Genomic DNA, 19322 nt, shown 5'->3' with positions numbered 1-19322 from the left:
CAATTTGTGTGCGTGATACCACAAATTAAAAGGAAGTCTTCAAGATGTACAAAAATTTATTCTAATTATATTGGTGTTCTAAATTCTCATATAGATTTGACTAAAATTATTTCTTACGTATAAGCCAAGTGTGCTATGGTATGATCAATGAATCAATGCATTGTTTTTGTGCAAATATATAAATATAAACTAGTACACCCTTGTTGTTTCGCATAAAAATAACAATTTTGAAATCGACAAGCTCCAAAGGGTTCCACATATTAAGTCATTAACTTCTTATATTCAGCAATAATTCTTAAAATAAAAAATGCTACCAAGCACTAACGTAATGGAAACCATTTGTGCAACGGTTTAGTGCTTGGCAATATTTCTTTTTATTTTAGGAATTATTGCTGAAAATAAGAAGGTAATGGCTCAATATGTGGAACTCTTTTAAGCATGTTATTGATTTGAAAATTGTTATTTTTACGCGAAACAACTAGGGTGTGTGTTAGCTTATAATTATATATTTGCACAAAAACAATGCATAGATTCATTAACCATAGCGCATATGACATCTACGTAGGAAATAATTTTAATCGGATCTATATTAGAATTTAGAACAACAATATAATTAGAATAAGTTTGCATACATCTTGAAGACATTAAGTCCTTTAATTTACGGAAAAACACGCACCTATATGCAACAAAACAAAACCTTCCACTTAACATGTCGTCTCTTGCAAACCGATCATTCGATTAAACAAGTCGTTAAAGAACATAAGAGAGTGGGGATCCTGCCCATATATAAATGGTAAACAATAACCCTAATTTACATTCATTATGGACCATATGTCACTAACTTGGGCCTACACCATAATCCAACGCACTTATCAATTGAGCTTAAGACCAATAAAAATATCTATTAAACTAATTCTCAAACCTATAATGGATCAAATAATTGCATAAGCTTCAAACAAAAATATCAAGTTATCCATTCAAATCATTTTATTAAATCAAAAGCCACAATCAATAAAAGCCTAAACCTAAAAAATTCTAACACTCTGATCTCATTGACAATAAGAATTGAAGACTGTGAATTTCTTATAAGATATGATCCAATGAATCTTATGAGTCCATCGACATGATTTACTTTTGCAGCATGTTATTGATTCTTAATTTACTTTTCTACATTGACTTAATTAAATTTATTTTTCTTGTTATAGCTTGCAGCTGGAACACCAATACTTGGTGATGATGGTGTGACAGTGTTATGCAAGTACTCTTCTTATATCCTTTGTAGTTGGGTATCTCTCTATGTGGCTTTATTTATAGTGGATTTATTGGTATTGAGGGAGGGAAGGTTGTTGTCATAGTTGGCTCTCTCCCCAATGGTCTCCATAAAGCCTTATAGTGTGACGGCACGACGTGAAGACTGGCGTGTGACGGCCATGGCTAGGCAGAGGTATATATCTTAAGTATAACCAAAGAACATGAGGTGAGGGGAAAGGTCTACTGGTCCCCAAAGACGGCGCCAATTAATAGGTCTAAACCAATCAAATCACCCGGGAGGTGTTGATTGAGGAGGAAATGGCGGAACTTCGACAAAGATGAGCTTTATCCGGAAAGAATGGGGGTGCATCAAAGCTTGTCATCGTTGCCGATTACATGAGTGGACCATGCCTTGACACTTTGATGTCTAAGTCAGTGGTTGGGCAGTTTAGAGAGTTCTTAAAGACTTGGAGAAGAAAGTGTATATCGATCTTAAGTTTGTCATGGTCTTTTATACTTGCCAACAGTTTAAGGACGGTCTAGGGGGCTTCATGAATGCTTCTCCCTCAAGTGAATGTTGAGCATCAGATCTTCATACGTCTTCAACTGTCTATAGAGACCCAAGGGTTTAGGCATAGGTCGAGCACCCCACCTACTCCTGGTGGTAGGTTGTAGGCGCAGAGATTGGACGGGTGTGGAGATGAGGATCTTAGCCAATAAAAGGCTTAACTGATTAGGGAGAATAGCACACTCACCCAAGGGGTGCTAAGTGAGTTGTGCCCACATAACATTTTGAAAATGAGCTTGCATTTTGTCAATACAATATTGAAAATGAAAAACACTCATGAATTGATGCAAGTAAAATGCATATACTTTATTAGAATGGTAATAAATATTAGTAGTAGACAGCTATGAAAAAACTCATTGTAAAATAGGTACTGTGGATTAGTTACATTGAATGTTATGAGTTATTACTACCTTGTAGTATTTCATGACTCATTTACAATGAATGTCATCTATTGGAGCCTATGAAGCTATGGTTTTAATTAACTTTACTGTCACTCTTTGTTGTTTTGATTTTCGTTGAATGATTCTTTTTCTGTCAACCAGTGTATTTACTTATGTCTATCATGGCAGCATCACTGTTATGGCCAACAATCACCCAACATTATTCACCTAACAAAAAATACACCGATATCTCATCAACGAAAATGCTCTATAGCGAAAATTGATATTCTTGGAGCTGGTGCCCTTTTATCCTTTATTTCCTCTATGTTTTTGTTGGCTGCCTTATGGATCGATGGCAATGCCCGAGAGCATTTTTTTATGAACAACATAGTAGCAAGGGTGAAACTGATGAAACTACTGCTAAGGCTAATGATGTCTGGCCAGAGGCCAGCCGAAGTGACGTAAAAATTCTCAAATCCAGTTTTGTTGGCGATATTCTAGAGGTTGAAATGAAAACTAACACACACAGAGATATAGTATACGATAAGCTATATTTAATTTACTGCGTAACTTAGCAGAGACTTTTAGAGTAATAGGAAGAGTTTAGTAGCTGAATTTCTAATGTATTTCACTTGTCATTTTCTGCAACTCTTACATATATATGAAAATATAGCATAGTGAGTGACTATTACAATTATCAAAGAGTCACCACTAGTTGTTGAAAGATAACCGAACTACTTAAGCATTTAGTTCTGAGTTTGATCCAAATCATTTCATAGGCATACTGCATATGTTAAGGCGGTAATCTGATTTTTTTTAGAGGTCAAAACTACATGTTCTAAATACTCTCTAAGAGCATAATACTCGTTGGCAAAATCTAGAAAATAAGAGTTTCAAATACATATCATACCACTCAAAGAAAACGATCAATAACATAGTGAATTCATTCATCCTTGACTTCATTTATTAGAAGATGAGAGTATGTGTCACATCTATTCTCCAGAAAATACTACAAACACAAATGACATCAAAATTAAAATGAATAAATAAATTTAAAAGATAAAAACCATTGTAAATATACACTAGAACTAAAATGACGTACCATTTCCGGGATTATTCAAGAGTCAACTGATGAAATGGAAAGGAGCAACTAATTATTCAATATAGTAATTAGGACCCACCACCATTGGCTGACATATAACTCTTTTCCCAAGCATCTGTAGGAAGTGCTTAAGCATGAGGAACGTGACGAGGATGTTTTTTCTCTCTTGTCTCTCCTGAGTTGCTTTAGACCATGCTTAAGTGCTGGTAATAAAGCTTCCATTTACTCTGCAACAAGGGTTTCCTGGGCATGTTAATGATCTGACAATCAAGAAACTGAGGACTATAACTTAGCCAGTAGATACAAGTCCAGAAGACAGACAATATCGAGATTCAGGGTGTACTATTCACAGTAATAATCAATTAATGTGAGACTTTCCCTAACTAGATATTATATAGCGGCAATGCATTATTTTTTTCAACTATGTCATTTGAGGTTTGCTTGGTTCAAAGTCACTATGAAATACTGTGTTCTGAAGGGAGAGAAGCAGAGGAAGACAGGGTGACTGATATCTACATTTTTATATGAAGATACCATGAAATACCACATTTCTGTGAAGAAATTCACAAGATGCATAACAAGATATAGTGGCAATACAATACCAATGATAACTATAAAAAGAAGGGGGATAACCATGGGAACCAAAACTCAGCTTCCACACATTATACATTTAAAGTAGATGCCAATAAAGTTGGCATTTTCTCAATTTCTCCTTACCAAGGTTGATCCTCTGATTCCAGCAGCAGAGCGTGAAAGCATTGCAGATGGTCACCTATTTATGCAAAGAAAGAAATAGTAGGGACACTTGAGAATTCTGTTTGACTGGAAACAGTTCAATTGACATTAATAATAATGCCCTTTAGAAATCATTAAACACAGATCTGAACATACCTGAGAATGCATATGGTATCAACATAATTAAGCATGTACAAAATTGCATCATTCAAACAGAATAAAGAGGAAAAGAAAAAAAAAGGGTTGATCTTCCTTTAAACATAAAATAAGAAGTGCTATGTTCTTCAAAAAAATATTAAACAAATTTATACTTTGTAAGCAGGTTACATAAAAAAATACATATTTTTTTAGAAAGTAAGAGTCATGAGAGGTTTATGCCTCAATTGCTCAGCATCAGCTGAGTTGATTAAGCAGTATAGTTCCATGTACATACTAACAATCTTCACTATAAAATTCAAATATATGGCTAGTTGAGCAGGTTCCAAAACAAAGAGCTCAGAAAAGGAATCTAGAAACGTGTGTTTAATGTTAATACCTGTGGAGGTTTGAAAGGATAATCACTTGGGAAGATAATCATCAAGGATAATCACAGACCCAAAGCTAAAAGTAAAAAGATCCAGCAATTCTGCAATTCATTCAATGAATACAGAAATTAGTTTCAGACTTACTCTCTCAATTCTACAGTTTCAACTTTCAAGAAAAGTTCAACCTCATTGGTAGGTCCTATCATAGAGAATATGAAAATAACAAGGAGAATGCCTGAATGATGTTCAAAAAAGTTTGATAGGCCAACAAATATCAAGCAAAAGCAATCTTGACCAGTTCATGAAGTCTCTCACAGTAGTTCACACATGCAGTTCTCTTTGTTAGCATCAATGAAGGCAAAGATCAAAAGTTATTAGTAAAACACAAACAAGATATCATCATTGATTCATTACAATAAATACTCATAGTCGATTAGCTGAAGATACTGTGCGAGACAGCGACAAGAAACTCGATGCCATTCGAAGCAGGCGATCCGAAATAGATTGTGAGAATGAACCTGGCAGTCTCAACCTGAAATAGAAATAAATATAAAAGATGAACCGTAAACAACGTTGAGACTGTGAGGGCAAGAAGATGTGGAAGACAGTGGTGGTTCACGATGAAAGTGAGAGCAAGAGCGATGGAGAGAGCGTGAGAGCGAGGTGGTGTGAAGATTAGGGTTTAGACTGAGAATATGAGAAGGTGTGATATTAATCACTACTGATAATACCTTACGTATATATTATGTATTTTTCTTACACTAAGAGTCTTACTTCCGTGTACGTGATAGATGAAATGAATGGCCAATGAGTTATGGAGTGCAAGGATGAATATGAGGAGGAAAGTAAGAAAATTTGTTAATTTCATATGTTATGTGAATAGGAAGGTGTAAAGGTTAGTCAAGTAAGTTCTTCGAGCTCCCCTGTTTTTGCTCTGTTTCTTTTGCTTTACTTCTCTGGTCTCATGCTCTTTTTTTAGCTGTACTTGTACAATTTTTTTAGCACCTCTGGTGCTCTGATGTATACAATTAATTGGCTTACCCAAAAAATATATATATATCTTCAAGCAGCTGAGAGCCCGAGAATACGCGGTGGAAAAATTGGGAAAGTTTGGTGGTGATATGTTATGCAAACCAATAGGCTGTCATTTTGAAATTGACTTAGTTAATTTAGACATCATTATGGGCAGTGGGATATGGAGTGCCAGGACTCTCAATAATATGCATTAATAAAAGAAATATGTTCTTACTTAGAAGTTTTTATTTCTTTCTTTATTTTTTTGTTTACCTTAGTTCGAGTTTTTGGTGGTTTACCTTAGTTAGAGTTTAATTATCATGACACGATTATTTAATAATTTTAATTTAAGAATATTTAAAATAGAAATGATAAGATTTGATTAAATGTATGTGTAAAATAAAATATTTACCATGTCATGTATATAAATTAAATGCTCTTATTTATATGGATTTAATTTAGGTGCCCACTAGGGTGGGCAACTTTAAAAGTGGTCCACCGGTGCACCATGGCTATTTTGGTCATTCACAATATATTAGAAATTAAAAATATATAAAAAAATAGAGATGTTGAGCTCCATGAGCCCAGATTCATTGAACAACTTCCATTAAACCTCATTGAACCCAGACTACAAAACTCACACCACCTCCATTGAGGTGTTGCCGCCACCGGTCGCCGCTGCCGCCATTGTCTTTTAATTTATCCCGATTATCGTATCAACTCCAGATTAATCTTGTTTTTTTTTTAGGAAGAACTGCGCTGGAATTGATCAATTTTCAACTCATTAATCTCATCATTAATCTCACCAGAGCCTTTCATTGTCATCTAAATATCAAATAACAAAACAACGAGATAACAATTAACAAGTTACAAGCCTTCATTGCAATTAAGCAGACTGATTAATTTCAAAAGATTTATCTTGTTATTCAAAAAAAATCGTATTTGATATCTTTAGGAGCCCAGGCTTCAACAACAGATTTATCTTGTAAAAAAATTGATATCATCTCGTTCTCATTTACAGATTCATGGCTTTGGATAATGGGTCTTGTATTTTTTTTTTTAAGAGAAAAATAAATTTCAATTGAAGAAGAATCACAACATTTGCAAAGGAAGGTAAGGTCATCATAGAAGAGAAAAAAAAAACTTGCAACTCAAATCACAAAATTTACAACTCAAATCACGAATTACAACAGAAATCATTAATTTTACAATAAAAGATGAGGGGTTGGATTCTCTCTGATTTACTGCTTACAAAAGATGTGGTGGTGCCTCCGAACCGTTTGGCTTCTTGCATGTGTCTTACAGTTTCGTTATGACAGCAGCACCTCTTTGATCTGGTTGTTCCGACTGCAGATCCGCTCTAATATGAGGGTTGGTGACACGAACAACACCGATTCGCTCTGATTTGAAGGTTTTGTGAGTGACAAACCAAAGGAAGAAGAAAAGGGAGCGAGAAAGATGGTCGGCGAATGAGATCAAAGCAGATCGAAGGAAGAAGGGGAATAAGGGGGTCGAGTGAGGAAGAGAAAGATGGAGATGGAGTGAAGTAGGGGAAGATGAGAGAACAGATCTGAGAGAGGGAGACAGAGAACAGTATGCGGCTGAGAGAGAAGAAGAAGAGAGAGGGAGAGAACAGTTGGTTGATTTTAGGGTTTAAAGTTGATTTTACTTTTGTACCCTTTCTTCATCAATTTAATCATAACCATCCATTTATAGAATATTCCAAGAATTTTGAATCTAACGGTATTTAAGCAGTGGTGCACCGGTGGACCAGTTTTATACTTGCCCACCCTAGTGGGCACCTTTAATTTATATGTAATTATAGTGTAAAGAGTTTTACGCGTACGTTCAATTATATAACTCAAGTTTTTATTTTAAATATTTTTCAATATGATGATTATGTAAACATTTTTTTATACTTTTAGTGTATTAATTATTGTACACTGACATTGTAAAAAAAATTGTATAGTCATCCAATTAGAATGCGTTATTTTATAATGTCATGATTGAATTTAAATTTTAAAATATTTCAAATAAAAAATATAGAAATATGATTGAACAGATGTATAAACTAAAACACTTGTATGGATAATCTAAATGGTATTTGATGAGTTAAAATTTCTTCAGTCCAAGGTTCAAATCCTACTAGTATCTAAATGTATAAACTAAAACTCTTTATACTATTAGCCAAACAAATTAAATTAATCCATTTAATTTTTTTTTTATAAAGTAAACTTGAATTCTATTAAATGCCAACCGGCGCTAGAGACGTTACATCGGAAATAACCAAAGGAAGAGCGGCATCAGGAACCTCTTCAACCCATATTAAACCAGCATAGGTTGCAGCGTTCTTAGCCAAAAAGTCTGTAACAGTGTTATCCGTGCGTCTAACAAAAGAAAAACCAACATAATCAAAAGTCGGAACCAATAAACGACAATCTAAAATAATAGAAGTAAGATATATTAGGTATATTATCAACACTACCTAATATATCTGTACCCAAAAAAAAACTACCTAATATATGAAGTAACTTTGACTAATAATATCAAATTAGCAAGTTGTAGTTTTGATTTAGTATTTTATATTATCATGAAGTTTCTATTTTTTATGTGTTAGGTTATTTTGGCATTAAATTTAATCTTTTTATATAAATCTGATTCACTTGGGACCCATTGTTCCCACAAGTGACCTAGCTATTATTTTTTTACTTCGACCCAGTCAATAATCAATCTGACTTTTATAATAACACTTACGCTAGTAAAGCTATTCTAATATCTAAGATACAAAGTATAAATCCTAGACTATTAATCTATCAATTAGACTAAAATTGTTGCTTTTCAAAAAAAAATATTAGAAGCTAATAAAACTGTTATCCGTATTGGCTTTTCAAAAAAAAAACTGTTATCCGTACCAAAACAGAGAGAGGAAAAGGCCAAACACGTATCAAACAACCACAAAGGCTCATGTCAATTTTGTTTTTTTTTTATCAGCAAAAATAATTGTATTAAATAAGGGGTTCCCACTAGGGTGGGGAACTTACAAACTGGTTCATCGGTGGACCAGTTTTTTTGACCGAGATTTGCAGGTAAGTGGGTCCACTTTTACCTTTTGTGGAATCTAGAAATGACACATTTTGGTAAATACAGTCAATTGTAGACCCCTCCATGCAAATAAGCGTAATTAGTGAAATGACCCTTACCCTTAACCCAGTACCCTATCCCTAAGGGCAAAGCTCTTCTCTCCGCCGTTTCCCCCTTGTGTACCCCTGTGTTGTGTTCTCCGACAAGTCTCGCGAGCTCTGCCCTGGGTCACTATGTCTCGCGAATAGTTTGTTGATGTTCCCAAGACCCACCGCGATCTCCCTAAAACTTCCTGAAGCCCTACCGCGATCTCCCATTCTGACTGAAGTTGACTGAACTTCATCTCGTTTCCCTTCATCTCCGTTATTGTCTCAAGTTGTTATGGTTGCAGATCTGCCACGGATCTCCATCTGACGGAACTGGTGAGTATAGATAAATCGATGTTCAACAAATTGTATGTGGGAACCTTTAATCTTTGGGATGCAGATTTGTTACAATCGTCCTTAACCGTTCCTTAATCGTTTTCATATTTACTGGTTAATTTGCTATGTGATGTCCATCTGAAATTTGAATTGTATTGAAGAAGGGAGTTGTCATTTGTAGTGAAGTTTGTGGTTCTGAACTACTGCTAATTTGTTTCAGGTTTTGTTGGCTATTTGGATAGCACAAAATATGGAGGATTCAGGAATTCCAAGCTGGTGTTCAGCCGAAGGTATTATTCCAATGATATATGGTATGGTATATGTATTATGTTTGTTTTGTATGGTGGGAAATGACAGCATATTGTAAGGATTTGATGAGGCTGTACTTAGTCTGAGATAAAACAAATTGACAATGGTTGAATCTGAATTGGTCCCAATGTTGCAGGTTTTTCATCAATTGGTGATTGCAATAGCACTATTGTTGCTGGAATTTTGTCATCACCCACACCCACACATAGTGAGTCAATTGGTGAGGCAGAAACGAGCGAAGGTGTGGCCGTCAACAGTATGGATGATGTGGCACAAACCTAGTGGGATTGTTTGAACGAGATTGAGTTTAAGAAGCATCATTTTTTGACTCGGCAAGTAGCTTTTGAATTCTACAACTTTTTTGCCAGAGTTAAAGGGTTCTCTATTCGGAAAAGCAAGGTTTTGAGAAACAAAAAAGGGGAGATAGTGCGGCAAGATCTAGTGTGTCATAAGGAAGGCTTTCGTGAAGAAAAAAACAGAATGAGGGAAAATCGCAAGCGGGAGACAAAAGTAGAGACAAGATGTGGATGCTCAGCTAAAATGAGGATTCGATTGGTTGCTGAAAGTAGTAGGTGGCATGTTGTGTTTTTTGGAGATGCTCACAATCATGCTATGTTAGAGGGAAAGCAATCATCCATGTTGCCAGCACACCGGCACTTAAAAGATGGTGATATAGCTGGTCTGAACAGTATGAGACAAGCCGGAATTAGCACCCATGACATATACAATCTAATGGCTGACCAATCTGGAGGATATGAAAAAATCAATGCACTGAAAGTTGACATGTTTAATCAAATGACGAAGCAGAAACAAAAGGAGCAGTGTGATGCGAAAGCTGTTTTAGTATACCTTAAGGGACTTGCTTCGGGTGATGCTGGAATGTTTTGGTCACACCATGCGGATGAAGATGGTAATTTAAAACAAGTGTTTTGGGCTGATGGGATTAGTAGAATGGATTTTCAGGTGTTTGGTGAAGTTCTTGCTTTTGACGCAACATACCGGAAGAACCGGTACGGGTGTCCCATAGTTGTTCTAGTTGGAGTTAACCATCACTGTCAGACAATTGTATTTGGCACAGCAGTTTTGACTAATGAGAAAGAGGAAAGCTATGTGTGGGTTTTGGAGCAGTTTTTGGCAGCAATGAAGGGGAAACAACCAGCGGCAGTTATAACTGATGGGGCTCCCGCCATGTGGAACGCTATCACTCGTTTACTACCCAAAGCTCATCACCGACTGTGTGCTTGGCACCTTTTACAAAATGCTCAAAGAAATGTGGGTGATTCGAATTTCGTGAAAGGCTTTAAAAGCTGCATGCTGGGTAACTATACTGTTGCACACTTCAAAAAAAAATGGTTTCAATTGGTTAGTGATTTAAATCTTGAAGACAATCCATGGGTTCAAGGATTGTATGAGAAGAGGCACATGTGGGCTACTTGTATGATGCGGGGGAAGTTCTTTGCCGGTTTTCGCACTACTTCACGGTGTGAAGGTATGCATTCTCAAATTGGTCGGATTGTGCGTTCCAGAAATAGCTTACTTGAGTTTGTTCAATACTTTGAACGTTACGTGAACTACATGAGATGGAGAGAGGTTGATGCAGACTATAAGTCTGTGGTAGGAGATGCTGTTCCAAAGACCAACGTGCGTGCCCTTGAACTATGTGCTGCAAATCTTTACACAAGGACGGTATTCTTAAAGTTTCGCTCATGGCTCAGTAGTGGAAGCCTAGTGAAGGTTGCTGGCATGAAGGATACCTCCTCATGTATTATATATTCCATGTACAGGTACTGTAAACCTGCGAAACTGTGGTATGTGGCACATGATGAACAGACGTCAACATTTAGGTGTTCATGTCAGCGGATGGAGACCTTTGGACTTCCTTGTGATCATATAATAGGTCTGTTGGTGCATTTGGACATTGATGTCATCCCAAAAAGTTTAGTATTGCAAAGATGGTGTAAGTCAGCAAAAGAATCTATGAAGGGGAATTCAGAATCTGCTTTCAAATTCTGGGAGTCAACCGTTTTGGCTAGGCTGGGTTCGTTGGTGATGAGAAGTAGAGAAATGTTTAACCTTGGATGTGAATCAATGGAGGACTACCTGGATACAGTTGATGTCATGGCTAAGCATGTTGAGAAACTAAAGGCTAAGAAGGTTGAAAACAAGGGACCTGATGATGAGGACACAAATATTAATGGTGTGGATATTAAAGGGATTGATGAAGTGAAAAATCCGCATGTAGTCAAGAGTGGCAGTTCAAGTGGCACCAAAAGGAAGTGTAGTGTTTGCAAGCAGGGGGGTCACAACAAAACCACATGTCCAGATAACAAAAGGCAGAAAGTTTCAGCTGTAAGTGGTCTAGGTGTGGAAGGTGGTCATGCTTAACCATGGAGACAACACGTTGAGGTAAAAGCATTATCCTTGTATTCTATAAACCATAGATATGATATGAGACAATTTACTGTTTATTTTCATTGATTTTAAATGGTGTATGTCTCAGTTGCAGTACATTGAAGGTGTTTGTTGAATGGTGTATAGCATTGATGGGAAATGTTCGTAGCCATTGGTTGAAGTACATTGAAGGTGTTTGTTGAAGGTGTTTGTGAAGGACTTGAAGTTGAAGTGAAGGTGCATTATTTATGAAGTTGTAACAAACTTATGGGCTGTATTAGCTAATTGACTTTTCGCTTTTCGTTCCTTTTTTTTCCTTTGAACAACTTGTGTTGGGAGTAATTTAATTCCAATTATTCAAGCTCTTTGTTATATGACCTGAACTGGATTTGCTTCAATTAGAGTCAGCGTTTTGCTGCTGTGGAAACTGTGTGTGGGCAATGCCTTGTGTTAGTAGTTGTAGGTGATTGCAACTTAAAGATACAGTTGTTTGAAAAAAAGGCCATAAATTTATCTGAACGTTTCTTGAAGGATAACATACATTTCCAAAGCTGAGCTTGATTGATTTTTCCAAATATTGTAGTAGAGCATTTGGGTGTGTGTTGAATGATTTGATCATGATAATTGACACGAACAAGACAGCGTGATAGGGTAATAGAAAGGGAATATTATGACCCATAGATAGAAGAAAGGAATAGTCAGAAAGAGCTAAAGATCTCATAGACTGAATGAAACTCAGGTTCTGAAACTCATGAATAAAACGAGTGGGAACCGATAATTGGTACTCTGTTCTGAGTGATCTGATCTTCCAAAGTAACAGCAGCACTCAGCAGAACCATCAAAAGCTTCACGTAATTTCGACCGGAAAAAACACACACGCACGCAATGGGAATTACTATTGAACTTGATGCATAAAATGCAATTAAAACCGGTCATTGATTATGAACTAACAGATATGGAGTTCAAAAGTATGGTTTGAACGAAATTACAAATAGACTTATATGGGCACCTGAATGACAATTAGAATACCTAACCTATTAATATTACAAAAAATTCATTGCATTCACATGGAAGCAACTAATCATAGCACATTTCAGTAGTGCCCAACAGAATGAGCAGCCAAAAGCCCTTAAGAACAGGTATTTTGTCCGTACTTTGTGTATTGTGTTCTATAATATCTTAGAAGACACATGTGAACAACCTATTACTATTACAAAAAAATTCGTTGCATTTACATAGCAGCAACTAATCATAGCACATTCTGGTTCTCCCAGAAGTTGTTGGATTTTGCAATCAACGAATCGTAATGTTCATTGTGAGGCTCGCTCAACAGTCTCATGGCAGCCTTCATCCTGACAAGTTTATCCTCCACCTGCATCCAGATATGGAACATGTTAATACAATGAATTTTAACTTATTTTCAGATATGAACGCAGAACAAACTAAGCTTTTGCATTGAAAATTAATAACATGTGCCAATAAGAAGTTGTTGTTAAAATCTCACCCTTGGTAGCAAGTTTGACATGAAAACGTCATCCATTTGCATCCACTCTAATGTGCATATTGTTGAGTGTTGAGTGCTTGAAAACAAAGCAAACAAAATGGGCAGATTATACAAAACAAACCACTTCTATTTTCAAGGGGGAGTGATACAAAGTACTAAACTTCAATTACCTAGTAGTGAAGTCCTCACTGGACATTGCTTCTTCAATGTCCCATGTCCCCAGCTCAAAGTTGCCTTCAAGGTAGTTGTGGGGGTAGTGTGAAGAAAACATCATGCGGCCAATGACTTTCCCCTAACAAATGTGTGGCGGTGTTAATATGGATATACTTAAATATTGATATGAAAAAACATGAACTAGAAAAAACTAACGGGGTCTACATACAATTGTTGTAATTGCTTTTTTCCTGGCAGCAGTTTGTTTTGAATTGAGGTAAGAGTCAACCAAGTAAACCGCGCAATCATCCATGGAAGCCACCATAAGGTACCAATGGCCATTATCCTCAAGAACAGGGACATAGATCTGAGCAATCAGTATGTTAATTGAAGTGTACCAAATAATCTTTCCAAAACAGATAGGTAATATACGTTTTAAAAAAAAAAAAACACCCACATATTTCAGCGTCTCAAATGCAGGCATCCATTTACTTGCATATTCAGGTAGCAGATCCTCCGCCATGGTTCCCTTTAACACAGCCTCCTGTAATTGGTATGCAAGTAAAGATTAAAATTTGCGTTACAATTGTTTTTAGTTCACATGAGCCCATATGAAATGATCAAAATTTTACCGAAAAGCGCGGGGGCAGTATCCAAGCTGGCTGGGTTTCGGTATTAAGCTGGTTCCAAGTCAGTTTCGTTGCCATGAATTCAATTATCTGAAACAAGGTGTACATACACATTAAAGACTGTTTAATATAACACTTACTCAGCCATGGGTTAAATATAAAACATCCATACACAACCTTGTTGTCTATAACATGGTCTGGGCAAAGTGTCAGAAATTGTTCCCTTGTTCCAATGACGGATCCTAGTTTAAATAATTCCTCCCTGCAAGTGCAAGTAGCCAAATTCAGAACATAGTACCCATATATATGTATAGTGGTCAATTAGAGAAATAAAGCATAGTGTTGTACCTAGGGTCACCATGAAGTTGAAATGTATAAGCACATATGCGGAGTTGAGGAATGGTTAACAACATCTCCTCTGTGGGGCGAAATTTGGAATCCATTGCCTAACCACCCAAAACAACACAGAAAAATAAGATAACAGTTTAAATAAACTAATTGACCATGAATGTTTTTATGTAAACCTTTGGTAATATATGACCAATCTTCCTTGCTTTTTTGTTGGTAGGGGAAATGTACGCTCTAGGAATTTTCCTTGGCCTAGATGATGGTGTTTGATCCTGAGAGATTTTTTTGCCCTTATCCTGCGAGATAGTAAAAATATTATATAATGAATGTTTTGAAATAGAAACATGTAAAGAAGCAATCGTTCTCCTTAATGGTTAGATTATACAAACCTTTGGCTTGTTGACCATTGATCCTTCTTTAATCGCACCCAGCTTACCCTCAAAAGACTTTCTTGTTGATTGGTTGGGAGTGTCAACAATTGTGCAATCATCACTGTCAGACTCAGAAACTTCAAACTCAACCTCCAATCCTTTCAGCACATCCTTACCCCTTGATGGTGTCTTATGTTTCCTGACTTTGATGGGGGTCTTTGCGCTCTTCAAAGTCCCTGACTTTGGTCCTCCTTGGTCCTTAGCAAGGCCCACATTAAGAGGTTCGTTCAGATTCAGCTCATCGTCATCAGATTTTGTAAGGTCAACACACATGTCCAAATTTTTCTTCAGTCCATCAATCGTTTCTGCATCCTTGCCTACGATCCTTGATGCACATTTTACTGGACCACAATCTGGTGTTGCAGTTGTCGTGTCAGTTTGGTTAATAGGAGCACTAGTATGCTGTGAACAGCTTCCCTGAAACACGTTGGGGGATGACTTTGTGTCAACTGCCTTATTCGCAAGGAGTGTATTCAATTTTTCATCCAGACTTGTTAGCAGCTTGGTGTTGTTTGATATCTCTTCATCAATCTTCCCTACATGCCTGTTCATTGACTGTAAAGATGGTATTTCATAGGTCAGAACAGGTTTAAGTCCACAAAAATTGTAAAGTAAAGTTCACTATATAATGACGAATCAGAAGGTGTTGAAAACTGACCTTCATGTAGCCAATTAGGCTATTCAAAGCTTTCAGCAAGGTGAACAAACCCTCTAGGAAATCACGTCTTCCTACGTGATCAAGCTGTAAATATGGACGGGAATCAGTGACATGAAAGCAGATATAGTACAATGGATCCCCCAAACTGAGTAAAAACCCTTCATTTGTCATATCAAACTAATAAGTAAGGTCACTGAACAAATGAACCGAGTCAAAAATATCCACGTACTTTTAAATCTTGTACCTTTATCACACTAAAATATCAAACTAAAATATTCATGAACATAAAAATGAACATTAAATCAGTTAAATCCCCTAAAAAAAAAGTAAAGTAGGGTGCCCCCCTATATATAGGAATACAACGATTTGTTAGCACCCACAAGCGTATATTTAAGTTTAGCAGGTGTGATTAAACTTCCATTTGAAAAAGAGGTAAAAAAAAGTCATTGAAACAAACGGGACAGAAAGAAAGGTATTATGACTTTGTGAAAAGAACAAAAATAGAAAGCCAACTGTCTTCGTCAACACAAAAGAAGTCCTCATGAACATCATACAAAAAGAAACTGAACTTTTGGTGTTACGACTTTGTGAAAAGAACACAAATGTAGTTAAAGAGTTAATAGAAAAGTAAGGACTTCATAGAAAGGTACCATGTTCCTGAGTTCATGCATTTCAGCCTGTGCCTGAGCCTCTATGTGCTCCTCCTCTGTGTCAGCCTCAGTGTTCCTTTGTTGAGAGGTCTGGCCGTCTACATCCATAGAATCTCTTCCTCCAGGTTGCAGATCTCTGCAAAAATGGAACCTTTTTTTAAAACGGAAACGGACGGAATACGTGGTTGGTAACAAAATCTAAATGACTACCATGGACGTTTCATACCTTGACATGATTAAGGGTCAGAAAACCTCCAAACTTCACCCCCCAAATTGGTTCTGAAGTGGTACTTCAAAAACTGAATCCAGAGTTTGCGTGGTGGTCCTTCGAATAAGGGGTGAGGATATTGAAATGGGTACAAGTGGTATGATGTTTGAGATCTCCAATTTCTGATGAGTATCCTAACCTGTCAAGTCTATGAAATGACCCTAAATTGATATTAAAGATTAATGTAAAGTCCATATACACACTTAAGCAGTCACAGGTATCAACAAATAACCAAATAGCCCACTAATAACTCTACTTTTTAATCCAGTCAGCAGATGAAGTAGTCCAAGTAGTCAACACATGAACAAACAAGAAATTTAGATCTCAAGCACCTTACGTGAACACGGTGCATGATTAAGTGTTTGAGAATAAGGGTTTGTTACAATACCGGAATATTAAAGGTGTTACAAACTGTAGGACTAAATTACATATTCAAGGCAGGTTCATCATACTCCTCAGGTCCAAATTTTGTTGCTTAAGGGTTGCATTTTCCATGACTAAATCAAAGTTCTCCACCTCAAGCCTCTGGATCCTCTCATAGTTCAATTCAAGTTTGTGGTTGTTGTAGTCCACAATTGCTAAATTATGAGAGTTTTCCAACCTTCTTAGCCACTGTAGTGAAACTTGTTCCATTGCTATATCCAGTGAACTCTCATAAGGGCTAACTTCAACAGGATTACCTTTGATTTTGGGTGACTTTATATAGCACATGTAACTGTGGTGCGGTGACCCATTGATGATCTTTGTTGGATACAGGTAATACTCAGGTGGATCCATACCAAGGACCTTACAAGCATCCATTAACCATTGCTTCATGCTAAACTTTAGCAAAACTTTTGATCCTTGTGACATTCCATGAACGTGTCCAGGATTGGATTCCTTATCTGCACAATAGAAGAAAGGTTATTGCCCCACAAACGTATAAATAATTAGGTTACTATGAAGTTACTATGATGATGGCTCATCTTAACTGAACATGAACCCTTGTTGCACCGGTGTACTTGAACTGCTTGAGGATTGAGAAAGGTTGGGTGTGTTCCCACTGCTGCAGCCTGGGAAAACTTCATGTGAGCATTGAGTATGAACCTCCTCGTGAAGTATAGGGCTCTCCCTCACTTCTTGTTGTTGAAAGTAATTTTGGAATGCAGCCTGGGCCATCTCTAGGGTTGAGTAACATTCATGCTTGTTGTCCCTGAACTTGTACACCTGCGCGTTGCAATCCTCCCACGAAAAATATATGCCAGGATTCCTCCCACGGAACACAACATAAAACCTATTGCCTTTCCCAGTCATGGTGAATATAAGGAATGATGAAAAGGAATTATGTGATGGGGGGGGAAACGACAAGCAGTTCAGTATCCCAGCTTCAGGTTTTCATTTGTTATGTTGGGAGGTGGTAAGATATACAATCCCAGTACCTTGAGTGTGAATAGGTTAAATAATATTAATGGCCCCACCCACCCAATCTGTCAGCACAATTATTTCCCATTAGAATAAGCTTGTTCAAAACCGCGTGAATGGTACTGATTATAGCTGTTTATATGGCAGGGGAATATATGCTTTTGCAGAAGCACAGCGTTGGGTCACATCAGTTAGCTTCACATGGAAGCCAATTGGAGAGGGAAAATTTGGGCGGGTTGTTTTTTGGGGGAGCCTTTTTAGGGAATTAAATAATGGCCCATACAAACGAAAATGCAGATGAAATTGACCATTGATATACATGAATATTGAAAATTTAATAAAAGCTACGTTAATAATTTTAAAATTGATATACTTGACATATATTTATAAGGTTGACTGAATTTCTATAACGTTTGCATGCATAAATAAGTGTTTTTTGAATTTTTTTATCATTAATAATGTTGACTTAAATGAAAATTTAAGTAATAGTAGAGAAAATAAATAAATATTTAAAGGGATTCTCAAAAAAAAAAATTTTAAAAGACAGTTAAAAAATTCGACACAAAGCTAGTTAAGTAAAACAGAAAAAAAGTAGCATAGATACTGACACATACAGGAATGATGACTTTCCACCAAGTCACCACGAAGTTTATGTGACAGTATACAAATTACGGTATGTATAATATGACTAAAACATTTTTTTTATCATGTCATTATGTAAGAGTTTTCTAAGAATATTTAAGGAGCCATGGCCTAAGCGGCTTAAGTGAAGTGATTCTCTTAACGGATGGGGTCCATTAAGATGAATCACGACCTAAGCGGCTTAAGTGAAGTGATGCTCTTAACGGATGGGGTCCATTAAGGTTACGGAAAACCAAAAGCGGCTTAAGTGAAGTGATGCTCTTAACGGATGGGGTCCATTAAGGTTACGCAAAACCAAAGCGGCTTAAGTGAAGTGATGCTCTTAACGGATGGGGTCCATTAAGTTACGCAAAACCAAAGCGGCTTAAGTGAAGTGATGCTCTTAACGGATGGGGTCCATTAAGTTACGCAAAACCAAAGCGGCTTAAGTGAAGTGATGCTCTTAACGGATGGGGTCCATTAAGATGAATCACGACCTAAGCGGCTTAAGTGAAGTGATGCTCTTAACGGATGGGGTCCCATTAAAGGTTGAACCACTGATCCTAAGCGGCTTAAGTGAAGTGATGCTCTTAACGGATGGGGTCCATTAAGGGTTAACCAGGGAAAACCCCAAAGCGGCTTAAGTGAAGTGATGCTCTTAACGGATGGGGTCCATTAAGGGTTTACGGAAAACCAAAGCGGCTTAAGTGAAGTGATGCTCTTAACGGATGGGGTCCATTAAGGTTACGCAAAACCAAAGCGGCTTAAGTGAGTGAGTGGATGCTCCTTAACACGGGTGGGGGTCCATTAAGGTTACGCAAAACCAAAGCGGCTTAAGTGAAGTGATGCTCTTAACGGATGGGGTCCATTAAGATGAATCTA

The 19322-nt window shown here is 36.9% G+C and overlaps 1 protein-coding gene and 1 long non-coding RNA gene across 4 annotated transcripts; one reads left to right on the top strand and one right to left on the bottom strand.

Moving 5' to 3' along the window:
- Positions 1-2810: 2810 nt before the first annotated feature.
- LOC130749615 (uncharacterized) lies at positions 2811-5570 on the bottom strand. Of its 3 annotated transcripts, none has more exons than XR_009023007.1 (5): positions 4746-5570; positions 4572-4661; positions 4019-4073; positions 3302-3528; positions 2811-3208 (listed from the first exon to the last, which is right to left on the bottom strand). It is a non-coding gene; the product is annotated as an uncharacterized LOC130749615 (long non-coding RNA). The 3 variants fall into 3 exon arrangements; XR_009023006.1 differs by having other exon boundaries at positions 4975-5567; XR_009023005.1 differs by having other exon boundaries at positions 4572-5564.
- A 4356-nt stretch (positions 5571-9926) lies between these two features.
- On the top strand, positions 9927-11771 carry LOC130743476 (protein FAR1-RELATED SEQUENCE 5-like). The gene has a single exon (XM_057595730.1). It carries the CDS (start codon positions 9927-9929, stop codon positions 11769-11771), a length of 1845 nt encoding a protein of 614 aa, XP_057451713.1.
- The last annotated feature ends 7551 nt before the right edge of the window (positions 11772-19322 follow it).

This window comes from Lotus japonicus, chromosome 3, assembly GCF_012489685.1.
Source record: "Lotus japonicus ecotype B-129 chromosome 3, LjGifu_v1.2".
Taxonomy (NCBI): domain Eukaryota; kingdom Viridiplantae; phylum Streptophyta; class Magnoliopsida; order Fabales; family Fabaceae; genus Lotus; species Lotus japonicus.
Note: the sequence above shows the minus strand (reverse complement) of the source record. Positions and strands in the feature narration are given on the sequence as shown.

Coding starts and splice junctions, on each gene's coding strand:
- LOC130743476 (XM_057595730.1), top strand. CDS start 9,927: ATGAGGATTCGATTGGTTGCTGAAAGTAGTAGGTGGCATGTTGTGTTT.